The sequence below is a fragment of the Chrysoperla carnea genome, chromosome 2 (assembly GCF_905475395.1).
Source record: "Chrysoperla carnea chromosome 2, inChrCarn1.1, whole genome shotgun sequence".
Classification (NCBI taxonomy): domain Eukaryota; kingdom Metazoa; phylum Arthropoda; class Insecta; order Neuroptera; family Chrysopidae; genus Chrysoperla; species Chrysoperla carnea.
The window spans coordinates 82,670,091-82,693,745 of record NC_058338.1 but is presented as its reverse complement, the minus strand read 5'-3'; the positions used below and the strand labels follow the sequence as shown (position 1 = coordinate 82,693,745).

The following is a 23,655-nucleotide window of genomic DNA, read 5'->3' as shown; positions in this document are numbered from 1 at the left end:
GTAATAAACAAATAAAATAAAATTAATTATAAATTATAACATTTTGTGAAAATATTTTTATTTTTTTTTTAAATTATATTACGCACAATGGTATCGTGAGATCTGCGATAAAATTGCGGCAACAGGGCTGTGTTAAGATGGCAGTACGTGTCTCTAATAATAAAAATAATTTGTTTTAGTAGTCGCATTAATATGCAGGTACGGACGAACCATTATTTTAATCTTCTTTATTTATCATAATAAAGGTGTTATTTTTTTTTTAATTTGTTTATTTTGTATGTTCATATTTTTCGGAATATATTTTAAATATAATAATTAATTGAAAATTATTATTATATGTTCATTTTAAATAATAACGAATAAAATAAAACAAAAAAAAAATTAAATTATATAAATTAAAATAAATGAAATTATAAAATTAACGAATAAAATGAATGCTTTTTTGTTTTTTTATTTAAGAAACCAATCTATGAGTAAAAATGATATGAAAAAAAGATTGGTTATGGATTAATTTCGTTTTAACACAAAATTAAAATAAAGATTTTTTTTTGTTCAAAATATACAATAGCCTTTTTAAAAATAAAAGGTAAAATGTGATGTTTTTAGATTTCCCCTTCGGGATGGAGGTCGAACCTAGGTGGGAAGCTTAATCCGTCCAATTGTGGTCGAGCCAACGATCGGTGAGGCTGTAAATTAGAAACAAAAATGTAAGTATTTAATTAAATTATTTATTGCAAAGCACACCATGCTAGGGTAATTTCGATACGAGCACGTTTTTAGTACATCGTATCAGGCAGGAACTGTATCTGTTTCTTTTTTTCTAAATATCTATCTAACTTACAAGTAAGCTTGAGGTTACTCCAGCGCAAGTTTGCGCCCCTTCGGCTATAAGAAAATTTAAGGTATATTTAAAGCATTTTGCAATAAGCATAAATAATTATTATTTGAAATAGTTTCTAAGAGTGTTACTTACCGCTGGGCTAGCACCACGGGCAGTAGATCCGGCACGTCCCTTTGCACGGAATTTGGAAATAGCTTGTTCGGCTAAGTCAGCTCGTTCTTCGGCTTCTTCTAATTCTTGTTGTGCTTTTCGGAATTTGGCAAGATTGAGAGCAGCAATTTCTTCTGCTTCTTCGATCTGCCTCTTGTATGTTTTGATCTTTTGTTGAAGTTTGTCTACAAGATCTTGCATACGTTCGTGGTTCTTGCGGTCTTCTTCAGATTGGAAGCTCAATTCCTTGATGCGACGTTCTGATTTACGTAAGTTCTTTTGTGCGTCAGCATGTCGTCTTTGTTCTCCATCAAGTTCATTTTCTAATTCGCGTACACGTTGTTCCAATTTTTGGATTGCTTTCTTTCCACCTTTAAGTGCGTTAGCTTCGGCTTCATCCAATCGTACTTGCAATTCTTTGATTTGTGTTTCAAGAGCCTTTCGTAATTTTTCTTGAGTTTGTGCGTGGTCTTGTTCAGCACGGAGCTCATCAGCTAATCTGGCAGCATCAACCATGGCTTTCTTGGCCTTTTCTTCTGAGTTCTTAGCTTCGTTAAGAAGTTCATCTAAGTCGGAGTGTAAGGTTTGGAGTTCTGATTCGAGTTTCCTCTTGGCAGCAGAAACTGAAGCATTTTGTGCTGATAATTCGTTTAATTGATCATGAGCATCAGCCAATTCTTGTTCGGCTTGACGACGGCCACGGTCAGCTTGTTCCAAAAGTGTTCTAGATTCTTCAAGTTCGTTTTGAAGAGCGTTAGCACGACGTTCAGAAATACCAAGTTGTTCACGAGCATCATCGCGGGCACGTTGTTCTTCTTCAAGAGCGGTTTGAACATCTTTAAGTTGTTGTTGGTAACGTTTGATGTTCTTTTGTGCTTCAGCGTTAGCTTTGTTGGCATGGTCAAGAGCAATTTCCAATTCGTTGATGTCAGCTTCCAACTTCTTCTTCATGCGAAGGGCCTCAGCCTTACCTTTAGCTTCGGCTTCAAGGGAGGCTTGCATTGAGTCCAATGCACGTTGGTGGTTTTTGCGTGTGTTTTCGAATTCTTCTTCTTTCTCTTGGATGCGGCGGTCAATTTCTTGACGTACTTGAGATAATTCGAGTTGAGCACGAAGTACTTTGTTTTCTTCTTGTTCAAGAGCGGCTTCAGCTTCTTCAAGAGCGGCTTGAAGTTCGTCTTTTTCGGCTTCAAGACGTTTTCTTGCTTTTTCAATTTCATGGATGTTGCGGCCACCTTCTCCAATTTGGTCGAGTAAGTCTTTGACTTCATCAGCCAAGTTCTTGTTTTCACGGCGGACAGCTTCAAGTTGTTCTTGTCCTTCTTCATAAGCTCCCTTGAGACGGAAGAGTTCAGTGGAGTAGTTACGGCATTCCTTTTGGCTGGCATCAAGTTCAGCAGCAAGATCATCAACTTTAAGTTTCCATTCACCAATGATTTTGTCGAATGCTTTTTGTTTCTTTTCAGCAGCATTGGCAATAGCGGTGGCACGGTCAACTTCAAGTGATAAATCTTCAACTTCTGTGGCAAGACGTTGTTTGGTCTTTTCAAGAGCCAAGCATTTTTGGTTGAGTGATTCAATTGTTTCTTCGGCTTCAGCGAGACGAGCTTGTAACTTGCGTTTAGCTTCCTCAAGTTCTTCAGCACGGGCAACTCCTTCAGATTCGTATTTAGATCTCCATAATTGAGCTTCAGCATTAGCTTTGCTGAGTTGGCGTTGTAAGTCAGCTTTACCTTCAGCTTCTTCTTCAACTTGTTCACGAAGGTTGTCCAAATCGTGTTCCAAGTTACGGAATTTGCCGAGTAAAGTAGCACGTTCACGACCTTCTTCATCAGCAAGACGTTTGGTGTCTTCGAGTTGTGTGGTCAATGAAATCTTGATCTTTGAAAGTTGGGAGACTTGTGATTCGGCTTCTTCGAGTTGACGGAGTAAGTCAGAGTTTTCAATTGAAAGCTTCTTCTTGGCGGCATCGAAGTCATTAAGTGTGCGATTGGTTTCGTCTAATTTGCCTTGTACGTCATTAAGTTGTTGTGTAAGTTGTTTAGCAATCTTTTCTGCAGCGGCCTAAGTTACAAAAAAAAAATCGATTATGTTTTGCCTTTTATATTTAAAAATTTCACACGCATGTTGTTAGCAACAAGGTCTGTTAAAGTTTTATTTTTTTGAACGTTAGTGACATATTAGTAAAGGATAATTAAAATTGTAATTTTTTTTTAAATTTTATAATATTGCGTTCAGCTCCTGTTCATTAATAAAAGCATTGATTATATAATAGCTGTGTTTTCCTAAATTGCGGAAGCGATTTTCCTGGAAAAAATAATACCTTCTCGTTTGCAAGATGGTCAACTCCAGCACGGAGATCGTTCAATTCACCGAAGTATTGGGCCTTTTCTTTTTCAGCTCTAAATACATAATTAAAAGTTATATATTATTTTACATGATAACAGTTTTTATTTCATTTCAGGGCTGAACTTTATCTGTAAACAAATATGGATAACACACACTTGGAAGGATTTATTGATCACTACAAGGGAAGTGCTACAGATCGTGCAAGAAATCTGCAGCTTTACCTTCTCTCGTGCTACTTGATCAACAGCGAGACGTGTATTATTGAGTTCGTCATGAACACGAGCCCGATCATTTTCAGCCCTGTTTTATTTGCAAATTATTATTTAAGTAAAAATTTAAATAATATATTGAAAATTTTTATGTAATAAACTGAATTAAAAATACATACCGGGCTTTCATTTTGTTGAGTTGGTCAATTTGTTCTCCCATTTCAGCTACGGCGTCATTGTGCTTCTTACGTAAGTTAGCCAATGTACCTTCATGTTGGATGTTAGATTCTTCGAGGTCACGACGAAGTTTGCTGAGTTCAGCTTCACGTTTCTTGTTGAGCTCAATTTGGGCAGATGTTGCACCACCAGCTTCTTCAAGACGTTCACCAAGTTCTTCAAGTTCGCGGGCCAAATCGGCACGTTGTTTTTCAGCCTTGGCACGTGCTTGACGTTCAGCTTCAACTTCTTCTTCAAGTTCTTCAATGCGAGCTTGCAATTCCTTGATTTGTTTTTGTGTTTTGCCAACAAGGGATTGTTCATCTTCCAATTTGGCAGACAATGATGAGATTTCTTTGTCTTTACGTTGAACAGTTTGTTCAAGTTCTTTCTTGTTGCGTTCTAAGTCAGCAACAGCTTCTTGGGTAAGTTTAAGGTCACCTTCTACCTTCCTCTTTGATTTTTCAACATCACCACGTAATTTCTTTTCACGTTCCAATGAATCTTCAAGTTCATCCAAAGTTTGTTCAAGTTTAGCCTTGACTTTGTTCAAATGGTTAACCTTGTCTTCGGCGGCTTGAAGTTCTTCAGCTGTTTTTTGGTTAATTTCACCTTGGTTCTTCTTTTCTTTGTTCAATTTGTTGATGAGTTCATCTTGGTGTGCGATCTCATCATTCAAATTGCGGATTTGATGGTCTTTGGTGGCTTTGTCTTGTTCAGTTTTTTGAACAGTTAATTCAAGATCTTCAACATCTTTCTTCAAACCAGCAAGCTCTTGTTCCAACTTCTTTTTAGCTTGAGCAAGTTGTTGACGAGCATCTTCCTCTGAGGTAAGACGGTCTTGAGTATCCTATTTACAAAAAATCAAATAAAAATATTAAAAATAATTAATAAATTCCAAAAATAAATTATTAAAATTTAAAAATAAATTTTATGTAGGTAAAATATTTAAAAATAAAATAGCATTAAATGATTCATAACGCGAATATAATTTTCTATCGAATATATTATTTAAAAATAGATTATGAGAAATATTTTCAGGTGAAACATAACAGATGCATAAAAAATATGTTATAGTCGTTATTTCCAGTGAATATAAATATTTGCGTTTTAATCCAAAAATAAACTCTCTAATAACGATTAACTGAATTATCGTTCCAGAGTGTAATTAGAGATATACTTCATAAAAATTATTTCAAAAATATATGGATTAATTAATTTAATATAAATAAAATTATTTGATTTTACTTACATGTAATTGTGATTCTAAGTCAGCCTTTTGAGCTGCGAGTTTGTTAGCCTTTTCGGTGATTTCACCTAAAGATCCTTTTTCACCAGCCAATTGACCCAAGAGAGCGGTCTTTTCTTCCAACAATTTTGCATGAAGTACTTCAAGTTCTTTACGTGCTTTTTCTTCACGTTCAAAAGCTTCTTGTGCTTTTTGGGCTTTCTCTTCCAATTTCTGTAACATTTCCTCAGCTTTATCTTTTCTGGTTTGATAATGTTCAATTATTTCGGTATTTGAGTCACTACTCTCCATTTTGAATTAATTATTATATTTAAAAACAATTTAAAAAGTAAATAATTAAATTATTTTATTTAAAAATTATTCCCGAATTAATTATTATTTAAAAATTAAACTGGAATATTTGTAAACCCGTATTATTATCGATTTAATAATATCGTTTCGATTTCGTATTGATAATTCGCACTACACTCATTTCACTAGTTGGAAATAATGTGAAAGAGTTGAATGCTGGAGTGTAACTAAAGTGTTCATATTTAAGAGGGGTTTAAGTAGTCATCATATTCCAGAAAAAGTTCATGTGTGGGCGCGAAGAAATGTGTTGCAACGCCTTGGTGAAAAATTATACATGTACAATTCGCGCATATTAAAAATATACATTTTTTTTAAACGATACATGATATACAGCGTTTGGTATCCGAAAAAAATATCCCCTTCTCCATAATTTAATCAGATCAAATAAATTGAAACGTACAAAATATATTACATTAACGATATGTATCTCATTTGGATGTATGCCAATTTGTTATTAAAGAAAAATTGGAGCTGGACATATAAGTATGTATCACCTATAGCCAGGTAAATAAATTTATTAATTTTTTTTTTGAATCATATCTGTGAGGTCATTTTTTCATCTCAGGTATATTCATAATCATAAAAATAGTTTTTGAAAATTAATGAAGCTGTTACTTTGAACATGTTCTTCTTCCGTATAGTCCAAAAATATAATTGGCGATATTAATCTTGTAGGTGCATGGAATTTTATGTGGGATTTCAATATTAATTGAAGCGTAAAAATTATCCTACTTTTTAAAGCTATGTCGATGATAATCTTCTTTTTTTTATGAATTTAATATGTGTTAGAATTAAATTTTGTTTAGATCGCGTTAAAATGAAGAGCAGTTTTAAAAGTGTGAAATTTTGAGAAAAATTTTTTTGTATATTTATATATCAAATGAAAATAAAATAAATATTGAAACATCAAAGTTTTCATCAAAGGCTTTTGATGATCAAAGAATTAAGTTAAAAAATTTTTTTCATAAAATTATTTTTGAAAATATTTATACTTACGGCAAGTTCGTCCTCGACTCTGGTGACGTTGAGAAGAGGTTTGACCTTTTGCCACAATTTCCACCATGGCCAGGTACGGAGTTGCAAGTATTTGCGCAAGTTACGTTGTACAACTTGTAAGGCAAGACTGTATACAAAAAAATTAAAGCAATTGGTTTCAAATTTTTCAAAAGAGATTTATGTATTAAATTACCGTTGTTCTTGTAATTTGATGAAGTCTTTTCTTGAGAGGTAACCACGAATCCATGATTGCATCCAAGAAAGGATCTTAGAAAGACGTTCATCACGAAGTTCTTCCATTTGACCCAAGACACCAGCACGGAAGAATACCTATATATTTCCCAAAGTCCCCCCATGGTATTTAAATTAGTATAACATTTTTCACAAAGATTACACATCAATTAAGCCAAAATAATTGAAAATATAATTTGAAAATTTTTAAACAAAAAATATCCAATTAAAAAAAGGAAAGAAAAAAAAAGCAAATAACACAGTTAAGTTTGGGAAAGGTTTGTTACATTTAAAATAGGGTTAGGAAAGGGTTTAAAAACAGCGGGTTTTTTTCTAAGCAAGGTTTATCACCTTTGTTTTGCCCATTCTAAATTGATCAGCTTCCATGTTTATGAATTCTAGAATAATTTGAGCTGCTTTTTCTGGAGCACATGGTTCTTTGATTTGATTAGCGCACAGAATTTTGTATCTGTGTTTGGGTACAATTAGTTAGTCAAATAAAAACTCAATTCAACAAAAAAAAAAGTTAAAATTAATTAAAATTCTTATCAAATTTGCTTAATTTATTAAAAAGAATTAATTTATTAAAAAGAAATTTCCAAAATGAAATTTTTAATATTTACATGAATTTTTCAATAATTTAATAAGAATTTTAAAAAAGTACACAATTTTCGTCTTTCTGCTTGTTCTTTGGCGGTTTAGACGTTAAATTAAAAACAAAAGAATAAATTTCTGAAAAAGGAAACACTTAAAAAAACAACAATGCTTTGGTACAAAATTGGTGGTATGTTGCCCAGTTATAATTGTGGCAATTGATACCTAGTATTGAAAGTATTTCACCATTTTGTAAATAAAAAATGTTTTGGAAGCGAAAATATATCGTAAAGGAAATCCTATATATCTAAATATCATGCCTTGGTGTGTCCCAAACGGTACATATCAGGATCAAGAGAAGTTGATTCCAAGATGAGTGCAGCTGCTTTCTTAATATCAGATTCTTTGTCTACGGGGGCAGGGTTGAGGATCTTGTATCTAAAGGGTAACACGTTGATGCATAGAAGTATTAAGATGTCTCATAAAATTTGGGTGATATTAGTCACATAATTGAATAAAATTTTTTTTATAAAATAGCCTTAGCAAATAGAAAATTGTTTCCAGAAAAAAAAAACTTTTATGGAAAGGTTCAATGATATCCTCATAATTTTTCTAGACCTGCATTTTGCAACATTTTGGAACGAAAAAAATTTTATTCAACTCCTAAATCAAAACTATAAACTAAAGTTCATTATAAAAATGTAGTTGTGTCTAAAACATTTTTTTTTTAAATTCTGGATCAATCCTAAAAGTGCACTAATTAATTTTTGGATAAAATATGTGAAAGGGTCAAATTCTAAGGGTCAAACAAAAAAAATTTCTATATCATCCATCATAACATATAAGGGGTATAGGTAAAATCATTTCATATCACAGAGGACTAAGTAAAAATCATTTCATATCACAGAGGACTAAGAAAGGTCATTTTCAAATTATCTTGCCTTTGTGTGACCACAACGATAACTTTCTGGATCTAATGCGATTGATGAAAGACATTTTTCGGCTGCTTTTTTGGGATCTTTTTCGGCTGTCATTATAGCCGGAGCTAAGATCATATAACTATATTCACCAGAATAAATAATTAATCAAGTTATTCATTTCAAGTTGATTCTACTAATTAAAGTTTAATTAAAAAAAAAAAAACTTATATTTACCGAAGTTTGAAATCTGGGTACACCATCCTGTTGGGGAAACCTTTACGACAAATACGGATACCTTCAAGTACACCGTTACATGTCAATTGATGCATAACAAGATGTGAGTCAATGACACCTAAGAGGGAAAAAAAATATTAACACATTTGTCTTCCACAAAATGGAGAATATCATTTTGAAAATTTTCATAGTTTTTCTTTATCTTCCTGCTATAAAAGTATCAAAAATTGAGCTGTATTGCAGCTTTATTCGACGTATTTCTTATGGTTTGATATGCCAAAATTACACTGCCACTCTTGGACAATGGTAAAAAATGCCGCCCTAAGTTTCTGTAGCTAATTCTGATGCAATAAAATACATATAGAATTTGAACTGAAGAAAAAAATTCCACGCAAATTTTTTTAACGATCCTATTTTAATAATAACAGTAATGGCGTTTAACTTCCGTTGTTAGACACCCATCTTTAACTGAGGCCACCCGCACCATTATATTTAATCTTTATTTATTTTAGACTAAATTCGAATATAAATTAAATTTATGATGTCTATTACTTCGTTCTTATCCAAGCGACGGCAGTGTGGTCAATTTACCGCCCCATTAATTATAATTCTGAATTCGAACCCACAACCGCCCAGTCAGTAGTCAAACGGTTAAAGTTTGTGCCTGTACTCGCTCGGCCAACGTAGCTAATACCCGCCCTAAGTTTCTTTAGCTAATTCTGATACAAAAAAATACAAATACAATTTGAACTGAAGAGAAAAATTCCATGCAAATCTTTTTTTTCGATGCTATATGCTTAAGAATTCGTCATTATTTCAGCAAACGTATATGAATAAGGTTTTTAAAAATTATACGTTTGGTTGAGAATATATTTTCCGCCATTTCATGTCAAAACCGTTTTGACTTTTCGATAAATTTGCCGCATAGCATATTACAAATTTCTATACCTATTCAAGGTTTATAGGGTTTATAAAACCCCGACCAAAGGCTTATAGGGTTTATAGAACCCTGACCAAAGGTTTATAGGGTTTATGTAATCCGTACATTGTAATTTGTAAATCTTCTCAAATTATAAGCCATGAAAATTTTTTAAATGATAATTCATTTTAATCATTTCTAAGTTTTACTAACCAGGTTGTTTCAATTCATTGGGGATGATACAACGGACGAAGTGAGGTTGAGTTGATCTCAAAGTGGTCATCAAGTTGTTCAATTGTTCCTAAAACATGAATATCCAAATTTTTAACGAAATTGCCTTAAGTTTCTCAGATTTTTTTGAGATTTTGACGATAAAAACACAAACGATAATTCTATTCGAGCTAGATAAAAGATTTTTAAATTAGTTAAAAGCATATTGTAATTTTAGTAAAAACACACAGTGATTTTTATTCCAATGAAGAAATTATTATCAAAATTTGTTAAGAAAAAAACAAAACACCTTAAAATACTATGATTAATTGGATTAGTGAATAATTGTGAGCTTTTTGTGATGTGTTAAAAGTAAAATTTTTTTACTTGGAACTAGAGCAGTGATTTGTATGAAGTTTTAACTACTCTGGTGTCGTTTAGAAAAAAAAACAAGTGTAAAATATAAATTCTTTGTACAATTTAAAATCATATTTTACAAATCAAAATTGGTCTTATTAGCCCTGTCATAAATAATAGCTACAACCGACCTTTTGATCATTTAATCATGCTAAAAAATTATAAGAATTAAAATTGTGATCTAGAAAAAAAATAATATATACAATTCGTGTGTGAAGTTATAATAAATAAAAACTCATATTTTCTGACTTTGGAAGTAATTTTTTGTAGTCAGAAAATGTATATATACTAGAAAAATTCCAAAAAATAAAATCCAAAAAATATACATTTTGAGAAAATTTTTTTTTAATCACCTTATAGGCAGAAGATACAGTGGCGAAACCACCACCCTTCTTACCACGACCAGCTCCTATAGTCATAGACAAATACGATTAAAGCAAATTCGTGCAAAACAAATACATTTTATTTATATGATTTCTGGGAAAAAATTATTGATTTTCAAGTTTCAGGATTTTCGAAAAAAAATATTATGAATAAAACATGATAGTGTTATCCCCCCATCTATCAATGAAAGAAATCGATTGGAACGAAAAATAGTTCAGAAAGATAAAGTATTTGGAAAAAAGTATAATTTGAACATTTAGGGTGTTCCGCAATGGTTATATTCGAACAATATATTGATAAGGAAAATAAAATTCTATACAAAAAAACAGGCTCAGAAATTTTGGATTCCTTATACCATTGAAAAGTCAACTCGAAAAACTTCTCAAGACTCTTTTCCTTCAAATTTTAATCCCTAATTCAATACAGAGTGTTGAATTGAAATATTTTGGACACCCTATATTTGAAATGTTTTATAACCATAGAAAAATTTTCAAGTGAAACAGATGTTTCAATTATTATGAAAGGAAAAAGCGAATTATTCCAGAAAAAATACAGGATAATGTTTAAAGGATTGAATTGAAAATGGAAGAATAAATGTTAATGATTAAAATTAGTTTATAAATTTTGATGCAAATGAAAGTATTGAAATAGACAGGACATCTAAGCTTTTGTTTTAAAATATCACGTTCTAAGCTGGAAATAGTTCATGAAGTAATTACCCTATATAGAGCAGATACAGTCATAAATGCAGATCCTTTTGGACGTTTTCCACCTAAATTATGCAATAAATATTTTTAAATGTTCCCCATTACAAAAAACATCATAATCCCAAATCCCAAATTCTAGACCCATTTAATGATATGAAAATAATCATGAAAGGAAACAGTCCAATGCACTCACGGACCGACCCAATTTTTTTGACAATAGATTTTTTTATTCATTAATTCAATAGGAGGTTGTTGGGAGACCTTAAATCTGATTTTCCGAATGAGCAAAATCAAATTTAATGGCTCCAAAAAACCCCCTATTGAATGCATTAATAAAAAAAATATAGTGTGAAAACTTTTGTCACCCCAATATGATTTACGTAAGTGCACTGGACCAAAATGTTTGTTTATAAATACTATACCTTTAGCTTCAGCAGCTGTACCAGATTGACCTGGATGATCAGCGAAGATTTCACGTAAAAGTGCATTTGTACCCTTCTTGTATAAATCGACAACAGTGTCGTTCAAGGGATCCTTGTTCTTTTCTAACCAACCGGTTATGTTGTATGGTACATTACCAGCATAATGCCCAATAGCGAAGTGAGCGGCAGCTTGACCTGGTTTTGGTGGTTTTGGTTTCAAGAAGTTTGGTGATTTACCCAAATGGTTGTTGTTCAATTTTTCCTCAAAGGTTCTGTCAGTAGCTTTGGGGAACATAGATTCTTCTTCAAGGATGGACAAGATACCCATAGGCTGTTTAATTATAAAAAAGAGTTATTTAAAATAACGAATTTTTTTTGCGCAATTTTTTTGAAGTTTAACACAGTTGTGAATATTTTTATAAAAAACGCGTAGATTTTCACTCCTGGTCGAAGAAATTTCCGTCTATCCGTTTTTGCGTTACATATTTTACGTACGTGTAATATGTCTTGTAAACTTTCGGAAATTTTGCAGAGACTTTGCAAAATCTCCGCAAAATTTAATTCGATTTTTGAATTTTAACGTATTCTAACATTTTTTTACAAGGAGGATAATTTGCCGTGCTAGTGTAGCCGTCAACATCTACATAGAGGCCATATTATTAAGGTATTTCTAACGATATTATATTTTCACCATTATTTTTTTGTTTTCAATAATTTATTAAGGTTTTAACTTAATTTATTTATTTATTTATTTTTTTTTTTAATTTTCACCGACTAGGTTTGGAGAAATCTAAGAAAGTAACTTCGAAAACAAAACTAGATATATGATCGAAAACATAAATAGAATGTAATTGACCGTTTAGTTTACGAAAAAACAATAAACAAAGGTTACTCTTTGGCGAATATTTTTATCTAGTTAAATTCAGAAGTGAATTACTGTACACGAATTACTGTTTTTCAATTTTATTGTGTGCTGTGACCATGTGCTGTTTTCTATACTATGTTCACAGACGAGAAATATAGAAGAGTATTTGGCAGATTTATTGAACTAATACAACTACTATTTTGAGAAATAAAGATATTGCGTTCTTTCTCTATCCGATAGAAAGACCATAATCATGAAAATATTTACAATTGTGTGTGTATCCAAAACATGTATTTCTCCCAGTTCAGTTTAAAATTCCATTAAAATGTTGGTGCAGACACACACACTTACCAATTGCAATAATGGTGCAGCCTGAGCTTACTGTTTATAAATACTCACATTTTAAAATAAATTAGCAACAGCATGAAGCTTTTAAATTTGTGAAATTCACAGTAAAATAGACGACTGGATGTAGAATTATTTTTTTCCGTATTAATATTATTTTGAAAGAAATTTTAAAAGCTTCTACATAAAAAAAAAGAAAATCTAATGAAACGTTTTCTAATCAAAATTTCGAAAAAACTTCTAATCAAAAAAATGTTATTTTATGATTTGTCGCAAGGCAAAAAGATACCTTCTCAATTAGATCAATTGTTGGTTGTAGATCCATACCGAAATCAATGAAAGTCCATTGAATTCCTTCGCGTTCATATTCTTCTTGTTCGAGAATGAACATATGATGATTGAATAATTGTTGTAATTTTTCATTTGTAAAATTGATACAAAGTTGATTAAAACTATTCAACTGAGATCAACAGTCCACGCATATTTACAGTCCAGTCGTCCATATATCGGACACAGAAAACAGAAACAAAAAAAAAAACAGAAAAATTTTACAAAATTGAACATGAAAAGCATAAGACAAAAAAAAAAGGAAAAAAAAAAGATTTTTTTATGGAAGCCGTTCCTGTAAAATAGAATGTTAGAATCAAATTTGAACAAAAAAAAAAAAAATTGTTACGAAAAATAGTTAAAGCTCAAATATATAATAAATAATTATTATATTATAGTATAGGGTAGCCATTGTATTAAGAAGGGCCCTATACCTTTTCAATTAATTCAATACATTGTTGGAGATCCATGCCAAAATCAATAAAGGTCCATTCGATTCCTTCACGTTTATATTCTTCTTGTTCCAAAACGAACATGTGATGATTGAAGAATTGTTGAAGTTTTTCATTGGTGAAGTTAATACAAAGTTGTTCAAAACCGTTAAACTGCATTTATACAAGGGTTTATGGTTTTGGTTAGATCAGGTGTACAAAACATTATTATAAAAACACTTAAAAACTAGACATAAAATTTACAAGAAAACAAATGTATGTCTTAATAAAACATTTGTTTAACACATGTAGAAGTAAAAAATATAGGAAAGCTCTCAAAGTCATAAAAATGAGATTTTCAAAATAAACATATTTATATAATATGTGATTCTGGAATTCTGGAACAATATAAGAATACAGCAGGATACAGCAGAAGGTTCAAACACCAAACCTTTCAGCTCCTCTCCAAATCGTTGCATGGTGTCCGACTTTTTTTTAAATAACCCATATCGTACCCAACATCTTTACCTTTTCAATAAGCTCAATACAAGCTAACAAGTCCATTCCAAAATCGATGAAGGCCCAGTCAATACCCTCTTTTTTGTATTCTTCTTGTTCAAGTACGAACATGTGATGGTTAAAGAATTGTTGTAATTTTTCATTGGTAAAGTTGATACACAATTGCTCGAAACCGTTGTACTATTTCGAGTACGATCAAAAATGCAAAGAAATTTTTTTTTTATAATAAAATTTTTTACTTGGTTGGAAAAAAAAAATTTAAAGAAGAACTTTTTAAGAAAAAATACATTCTCTGGAGTGGATAGGATAAAAAACATTCATCTGGAATGCATACTGCAAACTGCATAACCTAAATAATGCTGTAATAAATATTATAACGAACAAATTGGAGTCCTTATTCCATACAAAAAATTATACATACTGGAAAAAAAAATGTTAATAACTTTTCAACATTTTGCAGTGAAATTTTTATCGATTTTAACAAAAACATATCAGTATTAACCACAAGAGGAACCAAGATTAAGATCTGAAGACCTCTCAATCTTTTTTGGTAATTTCACAACATTTTTGTTCCTCAAAATTGTTCAAAATGTAATTAAGGTTTTCATTGAAAATGAAATGAAGTTGGTTGGGAAATTCATAGCATAGTGCAACATGCAAATGACGATGCAAAATCGAAAATGAAAAAATTATATGAATTAGCAATATTTGCGCTTACCTTTTTTTTGCATATGAAGCAGCATTGTTATTTTTTAGCTTATTAAATCTAAGAGTGTAATTAATTTTAACTTAAATATACTAAAATATGCAAGCGCCCCTAACAGTATAAATAATCTAACCTTTTCAATAAGGTCAATGCAAGCAAGCAAGTCCATTCCGAAATCAATAAAGGTCCAGACAATTCCTTCCTTTTTATATTCTTCTTGTTCGAGTACGAACATGTGATGGTTGAAAAATTGTTGAAGTTTTTCATTGGTGAAGTTAATACAAAGTTGTTCAAAACCGTTGAACTACAAATAGCGGATTTAGCGATTAATAAGCGATTAATTTTGAGATTGGTGAATGTGAAAATGTTAAGCATATAGTAATGTTAATTATTTTTTTTAGAAAGCGTCAATTTTTGCTGTAAAATTAAAGAGGTATCTATAAAGGGGAAGGAACTTTAAGAGGATCAGGAAAGTTGATGATGAATTAAAATTTCACTGCTATATATTTGAAATCAAATTTGACGTCATCTTATGGACTGGTTCAACCTAAACGAACTCCTTTGCTGTAAGAAATTACTTTGAGAACTTTATAAAATAAATGGTCGCATCCTAAATATGAAAGATAAATTGTTTTACCTTTCAAAAGTGAGCTTTGATAAATATTTTTTATCATTGCTTATCAACATGAGTGATCAAGATATAGAATATTTGTACAAAATTCACTCGCTCAATTATTTAGAGCGCTAGTCCGACTATATTGATGCCAAAAATATTGCCACTATCAAATATTATGCTCAAGTCACTTTTGAAATTCTTTTCAAGCTTTATTTAATTTATTAAACAATACATTTTCCGAATTAGAAAAAAGTATTGTTTAATCAATCTATTTTAAAAACTTACGTCGAAGATTTCGAAACCAGCAATATCCAGTACACCAATGAAGTGTTGACGTTTTTGTTTGGTGTCAAGAGTTTCGTTACATTTCTTGACCAAGAATTTGAAGAGACGATCAAACATACCCTTTGACATAGCACCAACAGAGTAGGCTACTTGATCCTTGTTACGACCTTGGGTGACGAATTCATTACCGACCTTAATACGTGGCTTAAGTAAAGCTTTGTATAATTCACCACAGTCAACACCCAAAAGTTGAGCAACTTTTTCACCATCCTATTTATTAGAAAATTATTTAGTTTATATATTTCTGTTTTCTAAGTTTGTACGCTTGTAAATTTTTCTAAGTACCTCTGTGCCATCAGCTTCAGCTTGTTCTTCACGACCACGTTGTTTGAATTTCATGGAACCCATGTGCATAACAGCGGCGGTGATCTTGTAAATATCATCCTTTTCTTGTTTGGTGAAACCAAGAATATCGAAGGCTTGCTGTTTAAAGAATGTAAATTTTTAGTTTTTTTGTTGTGATTTGACAATTTTGTTTGTCATTTTTAGTTTAAATAACGAATGATGCTAGCCTGTGTAAGGCACGAAATTTTTTAGCATTTTTTTTATTTGAGCAAATGTTGCAGGTATTTGCATTTTTTAACGTACAAAGCGCTGAAAAGTTTGATTAACGATATTTTGATCACGAATTCTAAGCATCGTGAGCAGATAACTACAACAATTTGTATATCTGGAAACAAAATTCTCTTAACGATAGCAATAGATTCGATGTTTAAGCAAATATACAGCATTTGATATAACAGGGTGCTGTTTTAAATTGACAAATACTTGAAACTCGATAAATAAATTTAATCGAGGAAATCGTTTCAAAAGAAAAATATTAGCTACAAAGGCACACATCTTATACCGGCATTGAATTCGATGTTGATTTTCGAGTTCAATTAAAGCCTAACTCTGATTCATAACTGACAAAGTAGTAGTTTAGACAGTAATTGATAGCAAAAATCAACTTTTTGTGTGTTTGTCCAATCAATTTGAAAAAAAAATGGTCTTTATAGAAAAACAAATCAGTTTTATTGGATTTATTGGAAAATTATTTTCGAAGAGTGCCTGGATTTCGCAGAAACAATTATTTTAAAAAACTTAAAACTTTTAAAGGCAAAACTTTTCAGTCCGTTTTGCCTATAGTGAACCGTTTGTGGAAAAATGTTTCGAACAAAAAATGTTACTTTTTTAATCAATAACAACTTTCTAATTTAAAGTGTTGATCTATCGATTATCAGTTATGAAGCGAGCTTTTCATTGAACTTGAAAACCTATATTAAGTTTAATGTCTGCGTAAGATGCGCGCCTGCACAATTTTCATTTTAGGTATTCTTCTTCAAACTTTTCGCCATATTGGAAATTAAATAAAGCGAATAAGCCAAACACAAAAAGCATTTACTTACTGTTTCACAAACATGCTAATTAGTTTTTGTTGGAAGCGAGCGACTTTCACATTACCCATTATTCTGAATATTTTTTTTTTTTGGGAATATTTATTTGACTTATAAAAATTAAAATTGAATTAAAATAGCCAGTCAGTTTTGTAATAAAATGCAAAAAAAAAATAAAATAAAATAAAATAAATCAAATAAATACTGAAATAATTTTTGATCTCCAATTATAAATTTTGTTTTCCTTTTTTTTTTTACTTTTTCCGTTTCATGTAGAATATAATTTTTGATTCACCAATTCTTTAGTCGCCACGCTCCTTTTTTAAATAGAGAAAGATAACGGGCGTTGATATTCACCAGGAAAAAAGCACATAGACATTTACAATTTAAAATGGCGAAATATCTTTATGCACTTTTTCCGCGTGAATGGAAAATTGTCTCATCGACTTACATCAGTAACAAGCATTTCCTCGCAATCATTTACTCCAGGAATTCGTGTTTTACCTTGATTAATAAAATGATAATCCTCCATTCTGTTCGTCAATAAAGTCATTTCTACGAGAAACGGAATTAATAAATGAAATAAACCAGAAATACAAATGTATATTCGAAAATAATGGTAAGGAAACCCGCGCTACTTTCAGAAAAAAAAAAAACTAATCTTAAAACTAAACATATAAAAACAAAAAAACAAAATGTAACAGTAAAAATTAAAAAAAAAATAAACAGATATGACATATAAAGCGGACGGTCACAAACTAAAATCTAAATTCGGACAAAACACAAAAATCTAAATAAGACAAAACATAAAAAACATTTAGGACATTGTATGATTTGCACATATATCAGCTGCGAAAATGGTTTTGTTTATAAGGTCGGGGTCGGCCCGATCACTTACATCAGTAATACACATTTCCTCGCCATCATCAACTCCAGGAATGGCAGTTTTTCCTTGTGCAATGAAGTAGTATTCGCTTACGTCCTTGGTTAAGAGGCACATTTCTGTGAATTTAAACAGTTTGTGTTTTTTATATGTGTAGGATTTGGGGTAATGATTTGTCAGTGTATACGTCTAACTCAACACTGTTCAAATCGTTTGTAGGGTACTGGGTAGGTATGTCGTCTCAAACTATGAAAAAAAAACTCCATATGGAAACATTCATTTTCTTTCAAAGAAAAATTTGGAAGTAATTTGTTTCCAATAGAGGATGTATAAAACCAAACACTCTTTTCCTCTCCTTGTGTATAAGGATTTCTAAAAAGGGATGAAAAAACCACATTCTCTTTTTCGTCTTGTTTTAACGAGAAGTTTTTGAAGTAATTGTTTCCAAACTAAGCTCACAGAGTCTACTGAAGAGTCTCATAATACCATTCATCTAATCTCAAATACGATTTGAGATTGTATATAAGACTTACGTCAGTGAGCTGACATTCTTCACCGTCATCCATACCGGGAATTGTGGTTTTTCCTTGGGAGACGAAGTAATAATCTTTGATATCGTCGCTGAGAAGACACAAGGCTATAGTTTATATATAAAAAGAAATATATTATTTTTTGAACATTATTCCTTCTTCTGTAGATTTTTTTTATCCTGAAAAATCAATAATTACTAATACATACGTTTTAATCCTTCAACGGATCCAGACATCATTTGGTAGAAAATGTGGTAGGACCGTTCAAGAGATTGTTGAGAGATGACACGAGCTTTTTCAAGCAAGTCTGCAAGAAAAATTCAGTTATTTGATTATGTTCAATTATTTTTCTGTTTTCGATAAACTTACAAGTTTCAATATCAGCACCAGCCAATTTACCAGATGGACCGAAATGAATACGGATGAATTTACCCTAAACAATTTATAATCTTGAAAAATATTGTTTTAATTTTAAAGCTTATTTTCATTTTGGAAAAATACTTACGAAACGTGAAGAGTTGTCATTACGCACGGTCTTAGCGTTACCGAAAGCTTCAAGTACAGGGTTAGTTTGTACGACTTGATCTTCTAAACTTCCCTTCTTTTCAGAAGCTTGGTCTTTTTTGGATGAGGCACCAACGGTGGCGAAGTAAGCAATTACTTTCTTCGTGTTTTCAGTTTTACCGGCACCAGATTCACCACTAAGTATCAGAAAAAATTATTAGTAAAAATGAGTGCAAGTCTTTGACGAGGAGTATATAACGATAGGACCTACAGATCCCTGTAAAAAAGGTCCGTGGGAAAGAAAATTCTCGTGAGAAAAATGGTATTACTTTTTTTATCACTCATCTCATTAAAAAGTAGTAATTTTTATACTTTTTTTATGGATTTTGTTTTAATCGAATTTTTCCTCAGAAATTTTTTTCACAGATATTTTCTTTCAGAAACTTTTTCCAGGGATTTTGAGTCTCAAAATACATGGTTGAAAAATACTTACGTAATCAACATAGATTGATTTTCATGGTCTAAAAGGAAATGATAAAACAAAAGTTAGTATTTTTGCTTTAGATTTAAAGTAAGTTCGAACGCCAAGACAATTTTAGACTTCGGGTTAAAATTATTTGTACCTTATTTTGAAACTTTGATGATGAATTTTGTTATAACTTCAGGAATATGGACGAAAAATAAGAATACAATTTTTCGATATCTCCCTTGGTTTTCGAAATATCGAAAGCTAAATAATTAAACAAAATTTTCAATTTTCGATATTTTGAAAATTACTCCAGATATCGAAAAATTTTATTCTTACTTTTCGTCTCACATTGTCAAATTATAACATAACTCACCATGAAACTTGAAAATATATATTTTTTAAATTTGTGTCTCCACCACCGAGCTCATACATTCTTTATTAGTCGGGCACAATGAGTTTTTTTTGTTTTCAATAATTTATTAAGGTTTTAACTTCAATTTAAATTGTTTTTTTTTTAAATTTCCACCGACTAGTTTTGGAAAACCTATGAAAACATATCACCCATCTACTATTTTCTCATAAAAACAATGTTAATTATGTCTACTTTAAAAAATTAAGCCTTTTATCCAAAATTTCCCTGGTGTTCGTACTTTTTTTGCATATTGGTTTTTCACTTACTAGTTAACATGTTAACGTAGGCACCGTCAGAAATAGCGAAAATATGTGGTGGAACTTCATTACGCCTTTTACCACGGTATAATTTAGCACAACGAAGTGTGTATACAGGGAATCTCTTATAAGGGTTGATAGCAACACAGAAGAGACCTGAGTATGTCTGTAAAGTTATTAAAAGTTTGATGAAATTTTTGATTGAAACATCCTCATTTAAATAGAAACATTAACACACACACAAAAAAAAACGATAAACTCTAATTTCGATATAAACTTCTGTGAAATATATTCCTACTCTCATTTTAATATTCCTATGATTTCCATAAACTTCGGCTCAAAATAAAATTTTTTATCTTTAAAAATACAGATAAAATATATCGAAATTAAAGTTTGTAGATTTTCGTAGTAAATATTCCGAAATGCTCTTGTCTTTAATACAATTTTTACCTTCTTTGCCAGAATAAACAAAAGATTTGAGTATTTATAGAACGTAACACGTTGATACCTTAGCGCCCAAACTAACTGTATAGCTGTTTACTATATGTAGATATTTTTAATATTTTCTGAACTAACTTCCATCATAGAGAAGGAATTATAAGAATTAGTTTTACTTAAGGCACTAATGTTTTCTAACAGAAGTTCTCAATATAATTAATTCGCTTTTGGGAAGCATTTGCGAGATTTGTGTAGAGGATAGACTTTTAAGAACCGAAAATATTGTGAAAAATTTTGAAAAAGATTCATTGGCAGTAAGTCTACGATTTTTAGATTCAACAAATTAACCCGTTTTTATAAAAATTGACCCTTTTTGAATTAACAAATTATCCCTTTTTTTATTTTTAATCCCCGAACCAAAAAATGTTATAAGTTTGACCGCTATGTGTGTCTGTCTGTCTGTCTGCCTGTGGCATCTAAGCGCCTAAGCGGATAAACCATTTTTTATTTTATTTTATTTCGTTTGAAAGGTAATTTAATGGAGAGTGTTCTTAGCTGTGTTTCATGTGTGAGTTTAGGATTCCGTACCCGAAACAACTTAAAAAAAAGTGATTGTCCTCAAAATCGGTTTAGTTTGAAAAGGCTCTAAGGAAAAAGGTAAGTTAATAAATAGTTTTCTTAGATACGTTTCAAGTGCGAGTTTAGGGTTCTGTACCCGAAAAATTTATCGGGGGTCCATTAAATTCTGTAAATTTCACTTAAAATTGACAAAAGCTGTCACTGTCCGATGTCTAACACACAATTTTCCAGTTCCAAAAATTGAATAATTATACTGCCGTGTTTTGATAAAAGGGTATAGCTCAAAAAAGTTTTTATACGATTTTAGTCTCTACATCTCTGTAAAATACAGTGATATAGATAAAAACCTTTTGAGATACAGACACGAGATAATATTTCTTCCACAAATCTTCATTCTTGTTTAAATTTTCGCATTTCAAAATATTTACATCAAATTTCTTCGTACATAAACTTAAATTGTCATATTTTATTCAAGTATAAATGTACGAGATAAAACATCTGAAAAAAAACTCTTGTAGAACACACAAAATATGAAAATTTTCGGACAACATAGAAAAAAATATTGTCTGTCGATGATCAGGTTGTATGTTTCAATACAGTTCCTGTGTGGTGTATTAAAATATAAGTGTAATGAAAATATGAATTTTGTATAGGGCACGATTATTGAGCCCTTTTTATCTGTTTATCTGATTTACGCAGGTTGTATGTTTTAATATACGGTTCCTGCTTAAGTTTTCGTGTGTAAAAATAATGATAAAAAATCATGAATATTTCCTTGTTTTTTTTGCAAAATATTCGTTGGGGAAGGCGATTTTTGCCTGATGACCCCTATGAAAAATTAGCCGCAAAGCATTAACTACAAAGTTAGTAAAAAAATTTTGTTCAAGATTGGAGTTTTTAAATTAATATTGATTAATTAAAATGAAATTTTTAAAATTTAAAGATTCATTATATTCTTTGGTATTAAATACGCAAAATATCAAAATCAAATCCAACGCTGGCGTTCACATTGTGAAATAAAAATTGTCAAAAATAATTTTTTAACATGAATTAACTACAAAATTCATCGGCAATTATCACATAATCGAATAAATGAATTTCATCGATTAAAAATTAAACTTAAAAATATTATTTCCAAAATAATCTCAAAATTTTTTCTACTCTGAAATAATGAATAGTTTTGAACGTAATTTCAAAGAAAAGTAATGAATCTTAATGGACTTTATTTTGAATTTATCATTAAATTATTTAACTTTTTTTTTAAGGATTTTTCATTTTGAAATTTGCCTTTACGTATAATTTTCGGCATAAGCAAAGCAAATTGTTAGTATGCAAAAATTTTGAACTTGTTAAAAGGAATTGAATATTTTGATCTTGATTAAAAAAGGGAAGGTAAAACAAATTTTGAACAGGAAAAACAAATTTTTCAAAAAAAAAAGCAGGCGAGCATTTTCTGTTCGTCGTTGATTCTCCAGGGGTCACTTACGTAAATAAGTTTATGGTAATATCTCTGTTTAAGATTATGAAGTACAGAGGCATCGTTAAGGTATGTCAAATTTGACATATCCTCAGCTTTTTCATATTTTGGTGGATTGACTTGTGTTACGAGTTCTTTCTTGAAGACTTTGTCCTATACAAAAAATATTGCCTATTAATATTGTTAAGAATTCCTTTCAACTTACATAAATTAATTTGGCGTAGTATCGTTGTCGAAGGTTATGTAATACAGCTGCATCGTTTAAGAATGTTAAATCAGCCATATCTTCGATTTTTTCGAATTTTGGTGGATTGACTTGGGAAATCTGTTCCTTCTTTAAGGTTTTTTCCTAATATATGGCAAACATATTTAAGTAAAATGGTTATATAATTTGTAAACATAAAATGAATACAAAGTTCACTTCACCCAAATGAAAATTAAAGATTTGAATCTTTATTTTAAGGATATATTTTGAATAGGGATTTTTATTATATAGGGTCCCAAAATTCTTGGATAGAAGCATACATTGAGAATATAATTCTAAGAAGAAAAGATCTGCGGGATTTTTTGATCTGACATATCCCGTCCACAGAGAAAATCTTCATTAATAAGTTTTACGCTTTGCGAAGTACTTTTCAACTTAGAATTTCATCTCCTTTCCACACTCTATTTTCAATGAGTTTTGGGACATATCCTATGGATATATTCATAAATAAAATACTCACCTCACCACCGGGAACGGTTACGGTGACTTGATCACCTTTGGTGGCTTTGATCTCACCGAGAACAAAACCTTCTTTGTCGTCCGGCACCCAGCATGTTTTCTTGGCATCGTAGGGCTTTGTTTGATCGATACGTTTTTGTTCGAGAGATACAAACAGGTATGGAGTTGGATCGGGATCATCTCCTTCCTGTTTTACGACTTTCGGCATGGTTTCGGACGGGTAGAAAGATCGGGGCTATCGAGACACGTAATACAGCCCAAGAGCCTTCCTTAAAAAACTAAATATTAAAAAAAATTGTTTTTATATTATTTATTAATCTACATATAATTTTAATTAAGAATGTCTCTATTACCAATTTTACGAAAATGCACAGCCAGATTAAGAATTAATTTCAAAATTTAAGATCCATTACAAAAGAAATTTTTATTTTGCAATTAAAATCTTGGATCCAA

General features: G+C 30.9%; 1 protein-coding gene across 16 annotated transcripts; it reads right to left on the bottom strand.

The window, feature by feature from the left end:
- Window positions 1–434: 434 nt before the first annotated feature.
- LOC123292107 (myosin heavy chain, muscle) lies at window positions 435–23,499 on the bottom strand. 16 transcript variants are annotated; one of them, XM_044872649.1, is made up of 23 exons: window positions 23,204–23,499; window positions 22,684–22,827; window positions 19,994–20,150; window positions 19,340–19,367; window positions 18,848–19,043; window positions 18,712–18,775; window positions 18,551–18,649; window positions 18,346–18,449; window positions 15,839–15,976; window positions 15,494–15,763; window positions 13,896–14,066; window positions 11,400–11,730; window positions 10,240–10,292; window positions 9,473–9,560; window positions 8,341–8,458; window positions 7,507–7,624; window positions 6,555–6,691; window positions 6,362–6,488; window positions 5,018–5,227; window positions 3,729–4,615; window positions 3,315–3,393; window positions 974–3,055; window positions 435–686 (listed from the first exon to the last, which is right to left on the bottom strand). In XM_044872649.1, exons 1-23 carry the CDS (start codon window positions 23,408–23,410, stop codon window positions 603–605), a joined length of 5,892 nt encoding a protein of 1,963 aa, XP_044728584.1. In that variant the 5' UTR covers window positions 23,411–23,499; the 3' UTR covers window positions 435–602. The 16 variants fall into 16 exon arrangements, with proteins under 16 accessions (XP_044728584.1, XP_044728593.1, XP_044728587.1 ...); XM_044872658.1 differs by lacking the exons at window positions 3,315–3,393; window positions 7,507–7,624 and adding exons at window positions 3,562–3,640; window positions 6,944–7,061; XM_044872652.1 differs by lacking the exon at window positions 7,507–7,624 and adding an exon at window positions 6,944–7,061.
- Between the last annotated feature and the right edge of the window lie 156 nt (window positions 23,500–23,655).

What these genes read in the sequence shown, in the direction of transcription:
- LOC123292107 (XM_044872643.1), bottom strand. Translation starts at nt 23,410, where the DNA reads ATGCCGAAAGTCGTAAAACAGGAAGGAGATGATCCCGATCCAACTCCA. An exon ending in CTACGTTAACATGTTAACTA is followed by an intron (nt 19,368 to 19,993) that starts GTAAGTGAAAAA and finishes ATTTCCTTTTAG; the next exon opens with ACCATGAAAATCAATCTATG. An exon ending in CTCAACAAAATGAAAGCCCG is followed by an intron (nt 3,394 to 3,728) that starts GTATGTATTTTT and finishes TTATGTATTTAG; the next exon opens with AGCTGAAAAAGAAAAGGCCC.